Genomic DNA, 24,065 nt, shown 5'->3' on the forward strand with positions numbered 1-24,065 from the left:
GGTGAGGTCCCCTGCCCTCTGAGACCAGGGGTGGGGAGCACGGCTGGGCCCCTTCTGTTCCTTGAGACTAAGCCCCACCTCCCACAGCCCCCAGGGCCTTTTCCAGCCCTGTGGGTCCTGAGCATAGGCCCCTCCCACTGCCCAAACCTCACCCTTGCTTATGCCCTGCCCTCCACAGCCAAGGCCTTTCTCCCCCTGTTTTTTTGTTTTTTCCTTTTCTCTCCTCCTCTTTTTTACTACTGTGGTAGTGATGTACCTTCCGGTTGTTGATTCATCTATATTTTTATTTTTATATTCTTCCTAACATATCTGTAAGTTTCCCAGTCTAATTTTATTTTTTACATTGTTATTTTATTTATTTATCGTTTTGCTGCCCCAGATGGCTTGCGGGACCTTGGTTCATGAGTCTGGGGTCGGGCTGAAGCTCCTGTGGTGGGAGCTCCAAGTCCAAACCACTGGACTAACAGAGAACCTCAGACCCCAGGGAATATTCATCAGAGTGAGGTCTCATGGAGTTCCTCATCTCAGCGCCAAGACCCAGCTCTACCTAATAACCTACAAACTCCAGTGTTGGAAGCCTCAGGCCAAACAACCAGTAAGACAGGAACACAATCCCACTCGTTAAAAAAAAAGAAAAAAGAATGAGATGGCAAAAAAATATGTCACAGATGAAGGAGCAAGGTAAAAACCTACAAGACCAAATAAATGAAGAGGAAATAGGCAATCTACCTGAAAAAGAATTCAGAGTAATGATAGTAAAGAAGATCCAGAATCTCGGAAATAGAATGGAGGTACGGATTGAGAAAATTCAAAAAATGTTTAACAAAGATCTAGAAGAACTAAAGAACAAACAAACAGAGATGAACAACACAATAACTGAAATGAAAAATACACTAGAAGGAATCAATAACAGAATAACTGAGGAAGAACAAATAAGTGAGCTGGAAGACAAAACGGTGGAAATAACTGCTGAGGAGCAGAATAAAGAAAAAAGAATGAAAAGAATTGAAGACAATCTCAGAGACCTCTGGGACAACATTAAACTCAGCAACGTTTGAGTTATAGGGGTCCCAGAAGAAGAAGAGAAAAAGAGAGATCTGAGAAAATATTTGAAGAGATTATAGTTGAAAACTTCCCTAACATGGGAAAGGAAATAATCACCCAAGTCCAGGAAGAGCAGAGAGTCCCATAAAGAATAAACTCAAGAAAAAACACACCAAGACACATATTAATTAATCAAACTAACAAAAATTAAATTCAAAGAAAAAATATTGAAAGCAACAAGGGAGTGGCAGGACATATTTTAAGTGATGAAAGAGAAAAACCTACAACCAAGATTACTCTGCCCAGCAAGGATCTCATTCAGATTCGTTGGAGAAGTCAAAAGCTTTTCAGACAAGCAAAAGCTAAGAGAATTCAGCACCACAAAACCAGCTTTACAACAAATGCTAAAGAAACTTCTCTAAGTGGGAAACACAAGAGAAGAAAAAGACCCACAAAAACAAACCCAAAACAATTAAGAAAATGGTAATATGAACATACATATTGATAATCACCTTGAATGTAAATGGATTAAATGCCCCAACAAAAAGACACAGACTGGCTGAATGGATACAAAAACAAGACCCATATATATGCTGTCTACAAGAGACCCACTTCAGACCTAGGGACACATACAGACTGAAAATGAAGGGATGGAAAAAGATATTCCATGCAAATGGAAATCAGAAGAGAGCTGGAGTAGCAATACTCGTATCAGGTAAAATAGACTTTAAAATAAAGACTGTTACAAGAGATAAGGAGGGACACTACATAATGATCAAAGGATCAATCCAAGAAGAAGCTACAACAATTATAAATGTTTATGCACACAACATAGGAGCACCTTGATACATGCTAACAACCATGAAAGGAGAAATCAACAGTAACACAATAATAGTAGGGGACTTTAACACCCCACTTACACCAATGGACAGATCATCCAAACAGAAAATAAATAAGGAAACACAAGCTTTAAGTGACACAATAGAGCAGATAGATCTAATTGATATTTATAGAACATTCCACCCAAAAGTGGCAGAATACACTTTCTTCTCAAGTGCACATGGAACATTCTCCAGGATAGATGACATCTTGGGTCACAAATCAAGCCTCAGAAAATTTAAGAAAATTGAAATCGTATCAAGCATCTTTTCTGACCACAATGCTATGAGATTGGAAATCAATTACAGGAAAAAAACTGTAAAAAACACAAATACATGGAGGCTAAACAGTGCACTACTAAATAACTAAGAGATCACTGAAGAAGTCAAAGAAGAAGTAAAAAAATACTTAGAAACAAATGATAATGAAAACACGATGACCCAAAACCTATGGGACACAGCAAAAGCAGTTCTAAGAGGTCAGTTTATAGCAATACAATCTCACCTCAAGAAACAAGAAAAACCTCAAATAAACAATCAAACCCTACACTTAAAACAATTAGAGAAAGAAGAACAAAGAAAATCCAAAGTCAGTAGAAGGAAAGAAATCATAAAAGATCAGAGCAGAAATAAATGAAATAGAAATGAAGAAAACAATAGCAAGGATCAATAAAACTAAAAGCTGGTTCTTTGAGAAGATAAACAAAATTGATAAGCCCTTAGCCAGACTCATCAAGAAAAAAAGGGAGAGGATGCAAATCAATAAAATTAGAAATGAAAAAGGAGAAATCACAACTGACACTGCAGAAATACAGAGGGTTATAAGAGACTACTACAAACAACTATATGCCAATAAAATGGAAAACCATGAAGAAATGGACAAAGTCTTGGAAAGGTACAATTTTCCAAGACTGAACCAGGACGAATTAGAAAATATAAACAGACCTATCACAAGTAATGACATTGAAACCGTAATGAAAACTCTTGCAACAAACAAAAGTCTAGGACCAGATAGCTTCACAGGTGACTTCTATCAAACATTTAGAGAAGCGCTAACACCAGTCCTTCTCAAACTCTTCCAAAAAATTGCAGAGGGAGCAACACTCCCAAATTCATTCTACGAAGCCACCATCACCCTGATACCAAAACCAGACAAAGATATCACAAAAAAAGAAAATTATAGACCAATATCACTGATGAACATAGATGCAAAAGTCTTGAACAAAATACTAGCAAACAGAATCCAACAGCACATTAAAAGGATCATACAAAATGATCAAGTGGGGCTTATCCCAGTGATGCAAGGATTCTTCAGTATATGCAAATCAATCAATGTGATACACCATATTAACAAATTAAGGATAAAAACCATATGATCATCTCAGTAGATGCAGAAAAAGCTTTTGACAAAATTCAACACCCATTTATGATAAAAACTCTCCAGAAAATGAGCATAGAGGGAACCTACCTCAACATAATAAAGGCCGTATATGACAAACCCACCGCAAGCATCATACTCAGTGGTGAAAAACTGAAAGCATTTCCTCTACGATCAGGAACAAGACAAAGATGTCCACTCTCGCCACTCTTATTCAACATAGTTTTGGAAGTCCTAGCCACAGCAATCAGAGAAGAAAAAGAAATAAAAGGAATACAAATTGGAAAAGAAAAAGTAAAACTGTCACTGTTTGCTGATGACATGATACTATACATAGAAAATCCTAAAGATGCCACCAGAAAACTACTAGAACTAATCAGTGAATTTGGTAAGGTTGCAGGATACAGAATTAATGCACAGAAATCTCTGGCATTCCTATACACCAACAATGAAAAATCAGAAAGAGAAATTAAGGAAACACTCCCATTTACCATTGCAACAAAAAGAATAAAATACCTAGGAATAATCCTGTCTAAGGAGGCAAAAGACTTGTACTCAGAAAGCTATAAAACATTGATGAAAGAAATCAAAGATGACATAAACAGATGGAGAGATATACCATGTTCTTGGATTGGAAGAATCAATATTGTGAAAATGACTATAGTACCCAAAGCTATCTACAGATTCAGTGCAATCCCTATCAAACTACCAATGGCATTCTTCACAGAATTAGAACAAAAAATTTTACAATTTGTATGGAAACACACAAGACCCCGAATACCCAAAGTAATCTTGAGAAAGAAAAACGGAGTTGGAGGAATCAGGCTCCCCGACTTCAAACTATACCACAAAGTTACAGTAATCAAGACAGTATGGTACTGACACAAAAACAGAAATATAGATCAATGGTACAGAATAGAATGCCCCGAGTTAAACCCACGCACATATGGGCACCTAATTTATGACAAAGGAGGCAAGAACATACAATGGAGAAAAGGCAGCCTCTTCAATAAGTGGTTCTGGGAAAACTGGACAGCTACATTTAAAAGAATGAAATTAGAACACTCCCTAACACCATACACAAAAATAAACTCCAAATGGATTAAAGACTCAAGGCCCGAACACTATAAAACTCTTAGAGGAAAACATAGGAAAAACACTCTTTGACATAAACCACAGCAAAATCTTTTTTGACCCACCTCCTACAGTAATGGAAATGAAAAGAAAAATAAACAAATGGGACTTAATTAAACTTAAAAGCTTTTGCACAGCAAAGGAAACCATAAACAAGACAAAAAGACAACCCTCAGAATGGGAGAAAATATTTGCAAATGAAACAACAGACAAAGGATTAATCTCCAAAATATACAAACAGCTCATAGAGCTCAATATCAAAACAACAAACAATCCAGTTAAAAAATGGGCAGAAGACCTAAATAGACATTTCACCAAGGAAGACATACAGATGGCCAAGAGGCACATGAAAAGGTGCTCAACATCACTAATTATTAGAGAAATGCAAATCAAAACTACAATGAGGTATCACCTCTTGCCAGTCAGAATGGCCATTATCAAAAAATCTAGAAACAATAAATGCTGGAAAGGGTGTGGTGAAAAGGGCACCCTCCTGCATTGTTGGTGGGAATGTAAATTGATACAGCCACTCTGGAGAACAGTATGGAGGTTCCTTAAAAAACTAAAAATAGAACTACGATATGACCCAGCAATCCCACTACTGGGCATATACCCTGAGAAAACCATAATTCAAAATGAGACATGTACTCCAATGTTCATTGCAGCACTATTTACAATAGCCAGGACATGGAACCAACCTAAATGTCCATCAACAGGTGAATGGATAAAGAAGATGTAGCACATATATACAATGAAATATTATTCAGCCATAAAAAGAAATGAAATTTAGTTATTTGTAGTGAGGTGGATGGAGTTAGAGTCTGTCATACAGAGTGAAATAAGTCAGAAAGAGAAAAACAAATACCGTGTGCTAACACATATATGTAATCTTAAAAAAAAAAATTGGTACTGATGAACCTAGTTGCAGGGCAGGGATAAAGAGGTAGACATAGAGAATGGACTTGAGGACATGGGGTGGGAGGGCGAAGCTGGAGCGAAGTGAGAGTAGCATCGACATATATACACTACAGAATGTAAAGTAGTTGACTGGTGGGAAGCAGCAGCATAGCACAGGGAGATCAGCTCGGTGCTTTGCGATGACCTAGAGGGGTGGGATGGGGAGGATGGGAGGGAGGCTCAAGAGGGAGGGGATATGGGGACATGTGTATGCATATGGCTGATTCACTTTGTTGTGCAACAGAAACTAACACAGTATTGTGAAGCAATTATACTCCAATAAAGATCTGTTAAAAAAATAAAATAAACAAAGCAGACAGTCTGTCTTTAGGTTAATAGAATTTATTTTCTAACCAAAGGTGTGTATAGTAATTTCTCATTTTTAAAAATATTTTAAATTGAAGACGTGAGGGAACAATTCCAAGTATGTGATTACCAGTTGCCTCATGTTTTCTCGATGTAAACCATCCATTTCATTATTTTGATTTTTCTTCTCTTACCTTATTGAAGTGGTGGTCTTAAAATCATAGAATGTCAGGGTTAAAAGTAGCTCAGAGATCACCTAATTCAGTATCTCTTAAGCTGCTGAATCCTACCATTTCCATTTGACTCTTATTTATATTACATCTCTCTGCTGAAATTCCCCTTATATTCATGCCGGTTGTCTACCTTTTCCACTGTGTTCTTTGACATATTAATGGTAGTTATTTTAAAATTCCTGCCTGATTGTTCCAACATCTGAGTCATCCTTGAGTCTGGTTCTGTTGATTGCTTTCTCTTTTGACAGTGTTGTTGTTGTTTAATATGTCTCATGATTTTTGATTGATTGCTGGACATCATGTATGGAAGTACAGAGACTGAGGGAAATAACATTTATTCTCAGAAATGGGCATGCCTCTTTTTCTGTCAGGCTGTTAGTGTATGTGGGATTGAGTCGGTCTAGTCAGGAATTGAGCTAAATTTGGGTTTGTGTTGCTACTGTTACCTTTAGTGCTCCACAACTTCAAATTATTCCAGTATTGATAATTATAATAATAAATAATTAAATATTATTATTGATAATTATAATAATTACCTGTGCTTGCAGTGGGACCTGGGACGAAATAGTTTTTCTCAGCATTTCTCCCCTACCCTCAGCTCTTGGCAGTTCCTGCATTGCTGGGTCACAGAGGAGGTCTCCATGCTCTTGCTCCTCCATCGTCAGGAAATTACTGTTGCCTGTTACTGAGTGGTAGGCTCATGGTGTGGGCAGGGTGCGTTCTTTGTTATCTTGGCAGCCTCAGGCTTAGACAGGCTTTGCATTCCTGGACCTCAGGAGTGAAGCTTTCTCATTGTTCTTGCCTCTCCTTCATATGGCAGCCAAATCTTGCCTTTTATCTGGGGTTGGTTTGGATGGGAAAGAATTTTGTGTCGCTCTCAGGGTTAGGAGACCTTTGGTTTGGTATAACAGTAGGATCCTAGGCCTAAAGTAGTTTCCAGCCTCCCTCAAACCATGAGACAGATGAATTTTGCGTGGGCGAAAGGTAGATTTTCCCCTTGCTCCTGCTTCCTCAGTGTCTTAAAGCTTTTTCTCTTTGTGAGGGAAGAATCTAGGTAGATGGAGGGGGCTTCCTGAATGTCTCCCTCCCTGCACTGGGCCAAGGAGGGGGCCTGTTTCCAGGGTCCTGCGCTGCCCCCAGTCTTCTTCCTGGGCATCTGATGGAGGTCCATGGAAAAGAGCTTTTGAGTGAGTTTGAGCTCTTCATTGGTGCAAACTCCCAGCTATTCCAAACTAACATGGTAGCCCATACCTTTAAGGATTTGTTAAAATTTTAGTTGATTTCTTATTACCTACTTGTGTGGTAGCCACCTCATTCTCCTGTGTTCTGCCAAAGGTGAAATAGATCCTGTATCCATCTTTCCTTGGAGGGGCATATCACTCTTTGGGATTTAGTTTACTTGGTTGTTGTGATCTCGGTTCCCCGATGAACTCAAGGAAAGTTATGAATTTGTAGATTATCTGACTTTTTCCTTATTGTTAAAATAGGAGCCATATTCTCCTTGGAGACAAAATATTTATTAATTGTACTTTAGGAACAGCTTGTTTTTCTGCCCAGGACCTCTGCTGGAAAGGCAATTTAGGATGCTGAAAGCTAGTCACTTCTAAATACGTCATAACTATTTCATCAGACACACTTCCTTCAGGTCACACTGTGAAATATTTCTGGAAGAACACTAGAGTTAAAAGAGTCCATTTCACAAGATTCTTTTCTCTATGACGTCACCTCAGATGGAACTTTATCCTACACTGTTGGAAGAACTTTGAGTGGGCAGGCAAGGAAAGAGAGTATTACTACTGACTTTCTCATGTAGAAAGCTATGCAAGGTCAGGGTTGGGAAGGCCATTGAAGTTATGTGGTCGGTACAGCTTCCAGCTGACTGGTGATTCAAGTATCATGAACAAGTCATCCACTAATTTATGTTGGAACATTCCCAGTGCTGGCAATTTCATTATTTTTTAGGGTAGCAAATTTTATCTTTTGTTAGTTTTGACAGTTATATTTGTCTTTATATTGAACCCAGACTTCCCCTTCTGTAGTTCATTCTTAGCTACCTGCTTCTGACTCTAGTTCAGTGAGATACAGCCTTGCGTCTGTACCCATCAGTCAATAAAGGTGAGCAATGGCCTTTCCAGAGCTGTTTTGTAGTAATCGCTTGGAGTCCTCCTTATTTGATTGCTGTCTTGCTCCAAATACAGTCTCCACCCAACCATGAACTCTGGATATAGTAACCCCAGTTTTGAGTCTGCTTCTGATCCTTTGAACTTTCACTTGGTGTTTAGACTTCCCAAATTGTAAGTCTTAGCATTTCCTAATGGTTTGCTATTTGGGTTTGTGTTCTGGTTTTCTGTGCTCAATTTTGTCTTGGTAAAGAATCCTTACTCTAGTTTCAGGCTCTTGGAAGCCAAGCTCTATGACCATCTGTCAGTAGTGCTCAAGAGAAGGGAGGATTTAGGCAACTCTACCCTTCATGCTCTACCGAACAAGTTAGTTCACTCTTCCACCTGTAGTCCCTTTATTTTTATTTATTTATTTATTTACAAGAACATATACACCCACACATTTAAAAATATATATTTATTTATTTTTTTTAAAAAAGTTTTGGCTGCATCGGGTCTTAGTTGTGGCACGTGGGATCTTTTTTTTTTTTCCACATTAACTTATTTTATTTATTTATTTATTTATTTATTTGTTTATTTATTTTTATCTTTAGATCTGAAATAGCATATATTATTTACAAAGCTACTGCTGAGCATCTTGCATAAACTTTTCATCCTTTTAAAAATAAAAATTCACGTGTTCTTAACAGGAAGCAGAAACAAAGCTGAAATCCAAACTCTTTGACATCTTCCTGTGACTCTTGACATGTAGTTTCTCATTCACTGGCCCACAGATTCATTTTTTCTGTGCCTGGGGGCATTATTTTCTATACCATTGCTGTCGTCTGATTTCAGCTGTTCAATTTGTTCAAATTCCTTCCCATCATCTGAGTGCTTCTTTTTCTTTTGGGTGTACATTTCACAAAGCAGAATAATAGCTACTAAAAGAACCACCTCAGCAGCTATTGCAAGCAATGCTTTGAGGGGCACCCAATAACTCAGCACGACAATTTCAATGTGTTCTTCACTCTCGCCTAATTGGAATATTGCCTGGCACCAGTAAGATCCCTGATCTTCCTCTGAAAGTTGCATTATCTTGAGCCTTGTTTCATTAGCATTTTTTCCATTGATCACACACTTATTGTTCATTGGAACACCAACAGGAACCTGTACACTCCCATTACTACTGTACCAGGTCCAATTTAAAGGAAAACAGTCTTGACATTTACACATCAAGACAACTGAATCCCCTACATAAGTGATCAACGGTTTCTTTTTTTCATGAAGTTCAGGGACTTTGAAATTAAATGTGCCCCTTTGTTCCTTTTTCTCCTCAAAGAAACAAGAATAACTTCCCATTTGTTCGCTATTAACGATGGTGAACATGTATTGGGTATACAGGATGCTTCCTGTTGCATTGATGAGATAATTATTCTCAAGTAGTTCATCACCTTTTCTCCAAGTCACATTTACTGAATTCAAATCTCCGGATGTCGTGAATTGGCATGTGAGTTCTATATTAGAAGGTCTTTCTAAAGTGATATTTTTTTCGACTGGCATATTGGAATGTTCAGTCAGTGATATGTTATGACTCTCCAAGGAAAGGTTAGAGTATTTTGCCATCATTTCTTCCCGGACAGGTAGACTTGTGAAAGGTGTAGCGTGCCAGCAGGACACCCAGGACTGCGCCCGGCCCTCCATCAATTATGCAGCCCGCGGCCGGCGCAGGAGCGCCCGGATGTGCCTAACTTATTTTATTTATTTAAAGTTTGATTTGGTGGGTCTATGCTTTTATTTATTTCCCTATTATTACCCTTGGGCCTGTGGTGCCTAGTTACACACACACGTGTTACACAAGTAACACACCATTATATAAGAGGGGCTTCTCCGGGGTTAGGATACCTATCATAAACTCCCAGAAAGCTCTTTCAGAAGACACATGTTCACCTCTCAATTTACCACATGTGGAACGATAGCAAGATTCGCGGTTTAATTTTAAGATGTTCTCCCAGCTAACTCAGATTCTCACTTGTGTATGTAGGAACATTTATTTTATCTGCCTAGCACTCTTCCTGTCTTCTGGGACAGAACTGCCCCTTCTCCTCAGATTCTGCTTCTGCCTTACTCTTCTAGACATGTAATTAGAAAGGGAGGTGTCATTATGTGTGGCCTTGCCTCCCTGGTCACCACAATTGGTCAGGAGGCAGGTACTTGTATCCTCCTGGCTTCAGTGATTTGGTCAAGGAATCGGTGTGTAACTCAAGGTGGCACGTGGGATCTTCATTGTGGCATGTGGGATCCTCTGCTGCGGCGTGCGGGCTCTCTAGTTGTGGCCCACGTGCTCAGTAGTTGCCGTGCGCCAGCTTAGTTGCCCTGCAGCATGTGGGATCTTCGTTCCCCGATCAGGGATAGAACCCCCGTCCCCTGCATTGGAAGGTGGATTCTTAACCACTGGACCACCAGGGAAGTCCCCTATAGTCCCTATAGATGTTTCAAAACAAGCTTTATGTTCACTCAAAGTCATCTCTTTTTCAGGCTAAACACCCTTAGTGTCTTCTCATATGTTTTCTATTGGAGTTTTAAGGAAAGAGAATATGCTCATCCAACCGTAGGTAGGCACCTACATTGTTATATTTCAGATTGGTTTTTCTGCTCTGCTTTCTAAATTTAGTATGTATGAAGAGTCTAATTATTACAAACCTGACACATTATAAACCCTACTATCTTTTTTTTTCACATCTTTATTGGAGCATAAATGCTTTACAATGTTGTGTTAGTTTCTGTTGTACAACAAAGTGAATCAGCTTTATGTATACATATATCCCCATATCCCCTCCCACTTGAGCCTCCCTCCCACTCTCCCTATCCCACCCCTCTAGGTGGTCACAAAGCATGGAGCTGATCTCCCTGTGCTATGCTGCAGCTTCCCACTAGCCATCCATTTTACATTTGGTAGTGTATATATGTCAGTGCTACTCTCTCACTTCACCCCAGCTTTTTGTTTTTAATAAATTTATGTATTTATTTATTTTTGGCTGTGTTGGGTCTTTGTTGCTGTGTGCAGGCTTTCTCTAGTTGCTGTGAGCAGGAGCTACTCTTCGTTGCAGTGCGCGGGCTTCTCATTGTTGTGGCTTCTCTTGTTGCGGAGCACAGGCTCCAGGCGTGCAGGCTTCAGTAGTTGTGGCATGTGGGCTCAGTAGTTGTGGCTTGCGGGCTCTAGAGCTCAGGCTCAGTAGTTGTGGCGCACGGGCTTAGTTGCTCTGTGGCATGTGGGATCTTCCCGGGCCAGGGCTCGAACCTGTGTCCCCTGCATTGGCAGGCAGATTCTTAACCACTGCACCACCAGGGAAGCCCTTCATCCCAGCTTAACCCTTCCCCCTCTGTGCTCTCAAGTCCATTCTCTACATGTGCGTCTTTATTCCTGCCCTGCCACTCTGTTCATCAGTACCGCTTTTTAAAATTCCATATATATGCATTAGCATATGGTATTTGTTTTTCTCTTTCTGACTTACTTCACTCTGTATGACAGACTCTAGGTCCATCCACCTCACTACAAATAACTCAATTTCGTTCCTTTTTATGGCTGAGTAATATTCCATTGTATATATATGTGCCACATCTTCTTTATCCATTCATCTGTTGATGGACACTTAGGTTGCTTCCATGTCCTGGCTATTGTAAATAGCGCTGCAGTGAACATTGTGGTACATGACTCTTTTTGAATTATGGTTTTCTCAGGGTATATGCCTAGTAGTGGGATTGCTGAGTCATATGGTAGTTCTATTTTTAGTTTTTTAAGGAACCTTCATACTGTTCTCCATAGCGGTTGTATCAATTTACATTCCCACCAGCAGTGCAGGAGGGTTCCCTTTTCACCACACCCTTTCCAGCATTTATTGTTTCTAGATTTTTTGATAATGGCCATTCTGACTGGTGTGAGGTGATACCTCACTGTAGTTTTGATTTGCATTTCTCTAATGATTAGTGATGTTAAGCATCTTTTCATGTATCTGTTGGCCATCTGTATGTCTTCTTTGGAGAAATGTCTATTTAGGTCTTCTGCCCATTTTTAGATTGGGTTGTTTGTTTTTGTGATATTGAGCTGCATGAGCTGCTTGTATATTTTGGAGATTAATTCTTTGTCAGTTGCTTCGTTTGCAAGTATTTTCTCCCATTCTGAGGGTTGTCTTTTCATCTTGTTTATGGTTTCCTATGCTGTGCAGAAGCTTTTAAGTTTCATTAGGTCCCATTTGTTTATTTTGTTTTTATTTCCATGTGTCCCAAAGTCTGAAGTGGGTCTCTTGTAGACAACATATATATACAGGTCTTGTTTTTGTATCCATTCAACCAGTCTTTGTCTTTTGGTTGGAGCGTTTAATCCATTTATATTCAAGGTGGTTATCGATATGTATGTTCCTATTACCATTTTCTTAATTGATTTGGGTTTGTTTTTGTCTGTCTTTTTCTTTTGTGTTTCCCACTTAGAGAAGTTCGTTTAGCATCTGTTGTAAAGCTGGTTTTGTGGTGCTGAATTCTTGTAGCTTTTGCTTGTCTGTAAAGCTTTTGATTTTTCCATCGAATCTGAACGAGATCCTTGTTGGGTAGAGTATTCTTGGTGGTAGGTTTTTCCCTTTCATCACTTTAAATGTGTCCTGCCACTCCCTTCTGGCTTGCAGAGTTTCTGCTGAAAGATCAGCTGTTAACCTTACGGGGATTCCTTTGTATGTTATGTTTTGTTTTTCCCTTGCTGCTTTTAATATTTTTTCTTTGAATTTAATTTTTGCTAGTTTGATTAATTAATATGTGTCTTGGTGTGTTTTCCTAGGGTTTATCCTGTATGGGACTGTCTGTGCTTCCTGGACGTGTGTGACTATTTTCTTTCCCATGTTAAGGACGTTTTCAACTGTAATCTCTTCAAATATTTTCTCAGACACTTTCTTTTTCTCTTCTTCTGGGACCCCTATAATTCAAATGTTAGTGCATTTAGTGTTGTCCCAGAGGTCTCTGAGACTGCCCTCAATTCTTTTCATTCATTCTTTTTTCTTTATTCTGCTCCTTGGCAGTTATTTCCACCTTTTTATCTGCCAGCTCACTTATCCGTTCTTCTGCCTCATTTATCCTGTTATTGATTCCTTTAGAGTGTTTTTAATTTCAGTTATTGTGTTGTTCATCACTGTTTGTTTGCTCTTTCATTCTTCTAGATCCTTGTTAAATGTTTCTTGTATTTTCTCCATTCTGTTTCTGAGATTTTGGATCATCTTTACTATCATTACTCTGAATTCTTTTTCAGGTAGGTTGCCTATTTCGTCTTCATTTATATGGTCTTTTAGGTTTTTACTTTGCTTCTTCGTCTGTAACATATTTTTTGGTCGTATCTTTTTTTTTTTTGATGGGTGGGGCTGTATTCCTGTCTTTCTGGTTGTTTGGCCTGAGGCATCCAGCACTGGAGTTTGCAGGCAGTTGGATAGAGCCGGGTCTTGGTGCCGATATGAGCACCTCCGGGAGGCCTCACTCTGGTTAATATTCCCTGGGGTCTGAGGTTCTCTGTTAGTCCAGTGCTTTGGACTCAGAGCTCCCACCACAGGAGCTCAGGCCCGACCTCTGGCATGGGAACCAAGATCCTGCAAGCTGCATGTGCAGCAAAAACAAAAAAGAGCAGTACAATAACAAAGAATAAAAAACAAAATAAAATTAAAAAGATAAACAATATATTAGGAATAATAAGAATATAATTTAAACAACTGCAACAAGGTAAAACAAAACCACAACAGAAAAAAAAAAGGGGGGGAACAAGCCAAAAGGAGCAGAACAATAACAAAGTATAAAGAATAAAATAAAATTAGAAAAATAAAAGATTTATTAGAAAACATAAAAATATAAATGAATCAACAGCAAGGTAAAACAGAACCCCAATCTAAAAGAGGAAAAAAGAAGAAAAAAAAAGCCTTGGCTATGAAGGGCGGAGTTTAGGCCGGGGTGGAAGTTAGGTAGGGGCGGGGTTTAGGGTGGGGCGGGATCTAGTCTGGGGTGGTGACATTTGAGCATGGGGCAGGGCCTGGGCTCAGGACCCATGCAACTGGAAAAGGCATTGGGGGCAGGGCCTAGGCGGGGCAATATTCAAGCATAGGGTGGGGCCCCTGCTTAGGACCTGCGCGGAAGGGGAGACGCTGCAGATCCAAAGCGGGACCTCAGAAGTGTGGAGTTCCGGAGTTTGGAGGTAAGGCCCTGGGTGGGGGTTAGGGGCGGGGCTTGGGCTCTGTGGGCAGAGGATTAGGCCTGGCAGCCCAAGAGGCTCTCCGGTGCCTAAGTGGACAGGGAAAGCGCTGGCCATGTTCCCTTCTGTTCCTCCGCGCCACACCTCAAGGGTCTCTGCCAGCGTGTCCCCTGTCCCCACTGGACCCCTAACTGTGGGTGGATCCCGCTGGGTGTAGGAACTCCTCCCCTCCCCCAGCCGCCCCCCAGGGGTGCCAGGTCCCCTGGGCCTTTACTTTTGCTCCCCCTTCCCTCCCTCCCACTCCCTCAGGACCCGCGCAGCTGGAGGAGGCCTTGGTGGGCAGAAGATCAGGCCCAGGATCTCAGCAGGCTCCTGGGGGCCCAAGTGGGAGGGGGAGACCTGTCCACGCTCCCTTTTGATCCTCTGCCCTCCCAGTGGTCCCACAATTTACCCCTTCAGGTGTGGGACCCCTTCCCCTCCCCCAGCCACCCCTCAGGGGCTCCAGTCCCGTCCCGCCTCCACTTCTCCTCCCCCCTCATTCCCCCCAACACTCCACGTCCTACCTGGTTGCTGGGGGTTCCTCCCGTCCCCTTAGGTGTCCGTGGTCACCCACTGGTGCCTGGTAGGTGCCCTGGTTGTGGGAGGATGTGAATTCAACGTCCTCCTAGTACGCAATCTTGACTCCACCCCCGAAACCCTACTATCTTCACAGTAAAAAAAAATTTTTTTTAGAAAAAGATGTACATGTGCATAGGTTAAAGTATCAAATAGTTCTGCAAAGTTAGTTTAAAAACAAAGTCTTCTACTTCTTTTCCCTTTTCTCCTTCCCTAGAAGCAGCCACTTATCACCATAGTTAGCTAATTATTTTGGTTATAACTCAATGTTTCTAAATAACATGCTCTTATACACTAATTTTTCGATATTCAGTGTTTCTCTGGTTATAGATACGAGCAATGTAGTATACTATGATTTGTTTCCCTTTGTACAGCTTTTGGTTTCCTTCTAGTTAATACTTGTCTTATTTCTTACTTGTTTATTTTAAAATTTTAATCACTAATTCAATCCTTGTTGATTGTTGAAATCTCCTTTGAAGACATTCAGCTATACCAGGCATCCAGTTCATTTCATCTTGCTGAGTAAATCTCTCCCGGAGCCTTCTGACATACGTCAGTACGTCTGGTGCCCTCTACACTGTGTAGAACATCAGCCTGAGATCTCCCTTCCCCAGCGTTTTGGGAATCTCCTTGTCTTTTTCTGTTGTGTTGACACCTCTGTTTCCTGTATGTTTTCTTCCTTTTTTCTTAGCTTTCCCTCTTTTGTGGGTTGATTGTTCCTCATATAGCTTCCTGGTGCATGGGGGTTGTCTGAAATGTCTTCATTTTATTTTAACATTTAAGCTATAGTTCAGCTGAATGTAAACTATTAAAGTGGTCATCAGTTTTTCTCAGAATTTTGAAGGCATTTTGTTATTGGCTTAAAAAAAAAACTTTTAATTTTGAAATGATTTTAGATTGACAGAAGAGTTACAAAGATAGTACAGAGTTCCTGAATTCTCTTCACCTGGCTTCCTCTAATGTTAACATTTTACATAACCACGGCACACTTGTCAACACCGAGAAACTAATATTGACTGTTAATACTACTAGGAACTGAACTACAGACTTCAGTCCTATTTCACCAGCTTCTCCACTCATTTCCTTTGTCTGTTCCAGGATCGGATCCAGGATACCAGATTGTAATCACTCCTCATGTCGCCTTAGACTCCTTAAGTCTGTGACAGTTGTGCAGTCTTTCCTTATTTTTAATAACTTTGACATTTTTGAAGAGTACTGGTCCGTACTTTGTAGAATGTCCCTCCGTAGGGTTTCTCTGATGTTTTCTCATGTTAAGACTTGGGTTTTGGATTTGGGAGAATAATACCACAGAGGTGAGAAAGGTCTTCTCATCGTATCATATCAGAGGATAAATGATATCAACATGACATGTTACTGGTGATGCTAAGTTTGATCACTTGGTGTCTGCTAGATTTTTCCTCTGTGAAGTTACTAATTTTCTCTTTCCACTAAGCGAGTCACTAAGTCCAGCCCACACTCAAAGGGAGGGGAATTAAGCTTCACCTCCTTGAGGGAGGAATATAAAATAATTTGTGGACATATGTTAAAACACCACAATAATTAATAAATATGTGGGGGGGGAGGTATTTTGAGGCTATGCAAATACCCTTTTTCTCCTTAAAGTTGTGCTTACTAATGTTAATATTCATCAATGAATTTCACCACTGCTTTTTAACTTCCAGTGTTACTGTCCAGAAATCCAAAACCATACTAACTTCTGACCCTCAGAATTGGTCTTTTCCTCTTAGGAATGTTGTAGAATCTCTTCCTTTTTCCCTGTGTTCTAAAATTCCATAAATGGGACCTCCCTGGTGACCCAGTGGCCAAGACTCCTCGTTCTCAATGCAGGGGGCCCAGGTTTGATCCCTGGTCAGGGAACTAGATCCCACATGCCGCAACTAAGAGCCCGTATGCCACAACTAAGAACCGGCGCAGCCAAATAAATAAATAAATATTAAAAATAAATAAATAAAATTCCATAAGAATGTACTTTGGCACGAGACTGTTTATGTTGAATGGATTGAAGGACTGAATGAGACAAGCTATGTAACACGCCTAGCGAAGTATCTAGTGCACAGAATACTCTCAATGTTAGATTCTTTCTCCTTCAACTGTTCAGTGCGTAACTTTGTGGACTCTATGGAGTGAAGGTACTTGCTTTAGGGAACATGAGACCTGTGTTAACTTATCTTATGTTTTTAATTCTCCCCCCCCACCCCGTCTCTCAATGCAGGGCTTACCACTCAAACGATGGAAGGCAGACATTACCCACCTGAGCTGTCCAGAGCCTACAGCGTTTGCTTTCTCACCCCTCGCCCCACGTCGGAGCTCTTTGCGAGAGATGTGGATACCAAGCTTCCAACAATCCAAGAAAGAAGCCCAAGCACTAAGGTGGCTGGTTGATAGGAATCAAAACTTTTCAACTCAGGAGTTTTGGGCCCTAGTATTCAAGGACTAATATCAAAAAGTGTCAGTTTTATTTTCTAGGTTGCCTTAGTATCTGAATATAATAGCTGCTCTGTGGACGATCCACTAGGATGGGAATTAATGGCTGCCGTACTCATAGTGAGCTCTATTGAATAATAGATATGAGTTACCCCTAGGGGTCACTTCTCTGTTTTTTATACTAGAAAAGAAATATTTCTTATGAACACTGGTCACCTTCAGTGTACATGTCTGAACCCGCATCCCTGCCGCCTTGTGTGGAAATTCACCTACTGTAGAATGAGTGTTTTCCTTGCTGCAAGGAAAGAGTCCTTGCAAGGAAGGCAGAGGGTGTAGCTGTGGATTCTTACACTCACCTCACTGGCGGTATTTATTGGTATTTGGCAAGCCCAGTGTCCCGACGCTGAGCAGGAACATGAAATGCGTTAGAACTTGGCAATGAGAGATGCCATCTGTTGGTTTCCAGGCATGTGAGTGAGTAGTGAAGGCTGCGTGGGGTTGATCCGCTGTGTCCCCAGATCTAAAGAACATAGCACGTCTCTGCCTCTTCCATACTTTCAGCCACCTCTCCCGCCTTTCTTATTACCACCTTGCCCTGCGTCCTCCCCCGTTCCTCCCTGGAGCGAACACCTTGGGAAGATGTGCCTCTTCCTTGTGTGTTTTGAGTGGTGAGTTGTTCCCTATGTTCCCTTATTCCACTGAGCAGAATAGTACAGAGAGTCCTGTGGTTCAGGCTGGACAGCCTGTGCGTTTTGATCGCTGTGAGCATGAAGGTGAGTGCCCTGGGGAACTCCAGTGGTGTGGAAGCGGATTTGTCTTGTCTTAGGGTGATGCGCAGCCTGCAGTGGTGGGCAGCCCTGCCAGTTCAGGAGCATTCCCTGTCATTTCTGATCCTGTCACAGAGGAGTTTTAGCTGTCTTATCTGGAGCTTCTACTGGAGCTTCTCGAAAGACAAGGAGAAAACACTGGCTCTCGTTCTCTTTCCTTGTGAGCGTGGGGAGGCTTCTAGATCACACTAAAGCCTGTTGCCACCCGACGTGTGATGGCTTTGATATTCTTTATTGTGGAAAGACGTAAGCTCCAGAGGACAGGAGGAGTCCTGGGTACTCATGTCCCTGATGTGGCATCAGGGGAAACCTGAGGAAAGCACCCTCTCGGCACCAGCTGCCTTTGTATCACAGGCCAGTGCCTTTCTGTTCCTGCCAAGGGCGATCTCTTCCTTATGTAGCTGTCTTTCTGGCTGTGCCAGAGAAATAAAGACTGAAACCAGTACATTCTTTTAGCAGCAAGAGGGGTCACATTGTTTCTTCCCTCTGACTGGGTTCTTCTCCATCCCAGCTCTGCCATTAACTAACTATGATTTTGAACAAATCTCTTAACCTCCCTGGGCCTTAGTTTTTGTACCTAAAAAGAAGTGATTGGGCTGGTCTTGGAAGTTTTTTTCTGTGTAACATTCTTTAATTATCGAAATTTAAGAAGCTTCATTTTGTACGTGTTTTTACTAGGACAGTAACAAACTAGGTTAGAGCCACTGTGTGTTTTTCAAGGGAAGCACACTCTTCTTTAAAGGAGGAAGCATACTTATTGGGTAGTGTTGGGGATGGAAAGGAATTTATTTATCTCTCTGCTGTTTTATCTGATAATATCAAAAGGGAAAGGATTGGAAAGGCCAGATTTTAAATTGTATATTAAATGGGTTTATTTGTTTGTTTCTTTTCTTCTCTTTCTTTTTTTCCCCACTCTTAAAAAAAGCCAGGATATGACTTGTGCCTCTGATGAGACATTATCAAGTAGATTCAGTTCTCCTTCACAAATGCCTTAAGCAGATACCCCCCAGTGCTTATGTGCTGCATGTAGGTCTTTTAAAAAATTTTTTATTTAATTAATTAATTTAATTTTGGCTGCGTTGGGTCTTCATTGCTGCGTGCTAGTTGGGCGAGCAGGGGCTACTCTTCATTGTGGTGCGTGGGTTTCTCATTGCGGTGGCTTCTCTTGTTGTGGAGTGCGGGCTTCAGTAGTTGTGGCACGAGAGCTCAGTAGTTGTGGCACATGGGCTCAGTTGCTCTGCGGCATGTGGAATCTTCCTGGACCAGAGCTCGAACCTGTGTCCCCTGCATTGGCAGGCGGATTCTTAACCACTGCGCCACCAGGGAAGTCCCTGCATGTAGGTCTTAAACCCCAACATTTCATGTGTTTTTTTGGTTCTGCTTGGTTCTTCATCACGAGTCCATCGATCAAATTCACCCTAAACTTGTATGCAGTATGTAGTCCTGAGAAAATTTAGTGAAATAAAATCATTGCTCATTTAATGTGGTATAAAAATTTTGTGGAGGAAGAGGATAAAGGAGAGGGAATTTCATGGGATTAAAAATGAGGTGTAGGGCCTTCCCTGGTGGCACAGTGATTAAGAATCCGTTTGCCAATGCAGGGGACACGGGTTCGAACCCTGGTCCGGGAAGATCCCACATGCCGCAGAGCAACTAAGCCCTTGGGCCACAACTACTGAGCCTTTGCTCTAGAGCCCATGAACCACAACTACTGTGCCTGCATGCCACAACTACTGAAGCCCGCGTGCCTAGAGCCCATGCTCCACAACAAGAGAAGCCACCGCAATGAGAAGCCCGCTCACTGCAACGAAGAGTAGCCCCTGTTCGCCGCAACTAGAGAAAGCCCGTGCACAGCAACAAAGACCCAAGGCAGCCAAAAATAAATAAAATAAAATAAAGAAATTGTAAAAAATTAAAAAATAAAAATAAAAATGAGATGTATTTCAAGAAAATAAACCAAGGATTCTTTGGAACTCTTTGAGTACCCATAGATTTGATACTTTATTATTATTTTTTGCTTAACATATGTGTCTTTTGCAATAGGGTTTTCATTAATAAGATAATGCCCTCTCGTCTGTGATAATTGCTATCATGGAATGATTCTTATCTGCAAAACGGGAGCTCTGCTTTTGGAGTTCCATGGAAGGCCCTCCGTGTATTTTATCTGTGTTGACCCCATCATAAGACACCTTTCTCTTTACCTCAGTGACTCCATTTCTGAAATATGATTCAGCAAGTGTCCTGCCTCACAGGCTGTTGTGTGGAACGGCTCATGGCTGTGAAGGACTTCCTGCAATGCAGCTTTCTGTTTAGTGTTTCAGTACGCTTTACTTGGATTATTCTCAAAGACTGATTTTCAAAGCTGTATGATGAGGTGGGCAGAAACCTTTTCAGAAATATTGAAAAAAATGATTACTAATGTTAGTTAACAGTCTTTACTTCTTCACCTGAAAATGGAGGCAACTTTGACCTTTGATCACGTAGCAAATATAATATTTCAGAACCTGAATGCTGACTGGCTTCTGTGTTGCTCTTAAGGACTGGATTCTAGCAACTCAAATATCAGTTGAGGTCATTATCATTATTAGTAACAGATTGAATGCATACAGTGTTCTATGCACTTCTCAGAAATAAAGACATAGGCAAAAATGAGCATCATTCTTTCAGGGTCAAACATTGTGTATTACACATAGGAGAATGGCTCAGTATCAATAGAACACCTTAAGGATCTAAGCACAGTACAGACCTGAACTTGAAATTTGAAATACCCATTGTAATATTGTGCATTAAAAATTATTAGTAGCACATAATTCCTGCTAAAGACAACAATTCCTTAGGGGAATCCAGTGTAAAGTTAATTTTCAATGAATAATGTTGATTATCTAAAGCCAGGAGGGTATAACTCTGCATAAATGACATATGTCTTTCTTAGAATCTTCGAAGTAAACAGTATAGAAGCCCACAGGCCACGAATAAAGGTAGTCAGTTTATGTTTCAAGTACCTTTGCAATCTTGAATATTTTACAAAGAATTTCTTCGCCCTTCTTTCGGAAATTTCTTTCCTTTGTTTCCATTTTTGTTGCTGTTGTCGTTAGGTAATATCTTAGTTAATAATATCTTAACCTCATAATTCTAATGTCAACATATATCTTTATTTCCTTCTGATTACAGAAATGAAAATGCTTTAGGAACTCAGAGGGAATATAGAATTATGAGCTATGACTGGAATGAGAAAGACCTGATTTTAGTCCCTACTCTTTGATGTACCATCTTTATTACCTTGGTCAAGTTATTCGACCTTTTAAAGCTCTATCTTGTTCATGTGTCATGTTTGCTCCCTATGAGGTTGTTGTGATGATTAAGTAAGCTTGTGTTCATACTTCTCTCAGTAAATGTGAGCTGTAGTTCCAGCTATCTGTGGCCATCACCCTTTTGTTTGTGAAGACCCGGGTTGAGGAAAAGGAATTGGTTCAGGAAAAGGGAATGACTAATGATTGAACCAGGGATGGTACCCTTTTGTTCTTCGTTTAGTTGTTTCAGACATATTTATTGTTATGAGTTGGGCACTGTGGTAGGCCCTGAGCAGATACAAGCAGGACAATGGAGAAAGGTGTGAGGGGCATTGTGATACGCGGATGGTATTAAAACCAGGGTCAGAGGAATGCTTGAAGTGTACTCTGTCTCTCCCTTCCATGGGATTTCTGATGGAGTTTTACACAAAGTTCCCAAGAGCATAATGAAACTCAACAACCTCTTTATAGTTGCTGTGCAAACCCAAATAATCCCAGTGCAATGAACTCCGGTAAAAGCTGGATTTGAACATATAATTTAGATTTCAAGCCTAAGGAGCATCTTTTACGGCCTTTCTGTTTCTCAGTTCTCAGTCTTAGGACCAGCCTGTTCAATGTGCCAAGAGAAAGGAGAGAAAGTCTGTAAGTCCTCACCCTGCTTACTCATTAACCAAGGATCAAAACAGGAATAAAAGAGGGGGAAACCTCTCAGGAGACAAGCCCTCTTTGCTCTCCACTTGCTATGGATGCAAGAATATGGGGTGCGTTGCATGAGAGCCCCCTTTTAAGTCATAGTAACCTCTCTGACTAGTAAACGTGACCTCATCCATATCCTGGGCCCAACCAATTAAATTAGTGACCCCGTTGGTGCTGGTGGAAGGGGCATTATTAAGGACTTGGGCAGGATGCAAGGTGTGAGAAGGGGCAGGAGTGACCCTCCATGATTTTTGTCCTCTCAACGCATTGGGCTTAACAGCCAAGCCTGGGGTCAGTCAGAGGTGGACTGTATCCCCAGGAGGGTATGACCTATCATGATCAGCAGAGACCTCCTTTCACCTTCCTGGGCTTCTTCCCTGATAACTACCCTTGCTCCGTGGTATCCCCCTGGAGCCAGTGACATGAGCCGTTCAGCTCTTTGTCTCTTGAAGCTTCTGCAATGAATCAGGACTGAACGCTGATCAATGTCTCCAAGAGAATTGTGAACATTAAGTCAAAAATTTGTTCTCTATTTTATTTCCCATTGCAAACCATGACCTCATCATCCAGCTTCGCTCACCAGAGGAGGTTATACAACCAGCCCCAACAGGCCATTAGGAATACTTGGAATTTTACTATCACAAACTCCTTAATTAAAAAAAAAAAAACTGATTGAGTAGGTAACTAAAGATTTTAGAGACTATCAATGTAGGTAGTGGGTGCCGTTAATGGTTTTAAGGCAAGGGCAGTATCCCAGGAGCCTTTGGAATGAGCCTCACGTAGATTGCTTCTTATGTATACAGAGTAAACGTGACTGCAGACTCATCTGATGAGTCACACTCACAGAAAAATAAAGCCAGTTTACTTAATGATGTCCTTGATGAAGTAATAAAAGTGACTCATTTTATAAAACCTTGACCTTTGAGTACATGTCTTTTTAATATTCTATGTGACAAAATGGGGCGTATATATAAAGCATGTCTGCTGCACACCAAAGCACAATGGGAATCTCAAAGAAAAGCACTGTGTGATTGTTTGAGTTGTGAGCTAAACTTTTCCCTGGAAAACCATTTTTGCTCAAAAGAGTGTCTGGCAAACTGTGGGTTGTTCAGTGATGGGTTTTTGTCAGTCATCTTCATGGAAATGTAGTGAGCCTGTCACTTTAAGAGAACCAATAGACTCTGTTGCCAATGATAAAATTTCAGCTTTCAAATTAAAATTAAAATCTTGGAAAACTAATTTCCACCACTTTGAACTTGACAACTTCCTGATTCTTGAGACTCTCCTGATGAGACTAACAAATGTTACTTTTGACATTGAATGGAAACAGAGGTGATGACGTGTAAAGGAATTTTTATTTTTATTTTTTTTAGGTAAGAAGTGGATTTATTTAGAGAGAAACACACTCCGCAGATAGAGTGTGGGCCATCGCAGAAGGTGAGAAAGGCCAGGAGTTTTTAGTTTATTAGTTTGTTTTTATAATTTGAAGGAAGGAAGAAATAGTGTTATATACTAGAGAGAGAGCATTTATTTTAAATTAGTTTTTTTGGTTGAAGTGTTCCATAAGGAAAAATGGAGTTTCTAGTGGATATTTTTAAAATTATTGATCACTTGAAAATTGGGGTAAGGTAAAAGGTAATCAGAACTTTCCATGAAGGAAAAGAAGCCTTTGGTTTTTTTCACTAGGGAAACAAGAAAAAAATGTATTAAAGAACAAGAAAATTATTTTTAAAATATTATCAAGGAAATTATCATTACTTGGATCACTCAGAATGTCAGCCTGCCTGGAATTTATTAATTTACTCAATAATTTTTTATTGAGCACTTAATATGTGCCAGGAATTATTCTGGGCCAAGAGGCTACAATAGTGAGTGAAACTGACAAAACCCCTGCCACCATAGAGCTTACGTGTTAATTCTAGTAGGGGAATGAAAATGGAAACGCCTTA

General features: G+C 40.6%; 2 protein-coding genes across 6 annotated transcripts in view; one reads left to right on the forward strand and one right to left on the reverse strand.

Moving 5' to 3' along the window:
• The window catches only part of FUT10 (fucosyltransferase 10), a 262,433-nt gene that overhangs the window by 81,066 nt on the left and 157,302 nt on the right, over positions 1-24,065 (forward strand). For 3 of the 5 annotated variants that reach the window (XR_449982.2, XM_057537084.1, XM_057537085.1), the window contains one exon: positions 17,092-17,249. Coding sequence is in view for 3 of the 5 variants with exons in the window: in XM_057537084.1 (XP_057393067.1) it covers positions 17,092-17,249 (158 nt within the window). In the remaining 2 variants the exon portion in view is untranslated. Of the gene's footprint in view, positions 1-17,091; positions 23,035-23,489; positions 23,554-24,065 lie in introns of those variants that run through there. The other 2 variants (XR_009006463.1, XM_057537083.1) reach the window with 2 other exon arrangements.
• Positions 8,689-9,730, reverse strand: LOC130706152 (embigin-like). The gene has a single exon (XM_057537482.1). It carries the CDS (start codon positions 9,728-9,730, stop codon positions 8,810-8,812), a length of 921 nt encoding a protein of 306 aa, XP_057393465.1. The 3' UTR covers positions 8,689-8,809.

The sequence above is a fragment of the Balaenoptera acutorostrata genome, chromosome 21 (genome assembly GCF_949987535.1).
Source record: "Balaenoptera acutorostrata chromosome 21, mBalAcu1.1, whole genome shotgun sequence".
NCBI lineage: Eukaryota > Metazoa > Chordata > Mammalia > Artiodactyla > Balaenopteridae > Balaenoptera > Balaenoptera acutorostrata.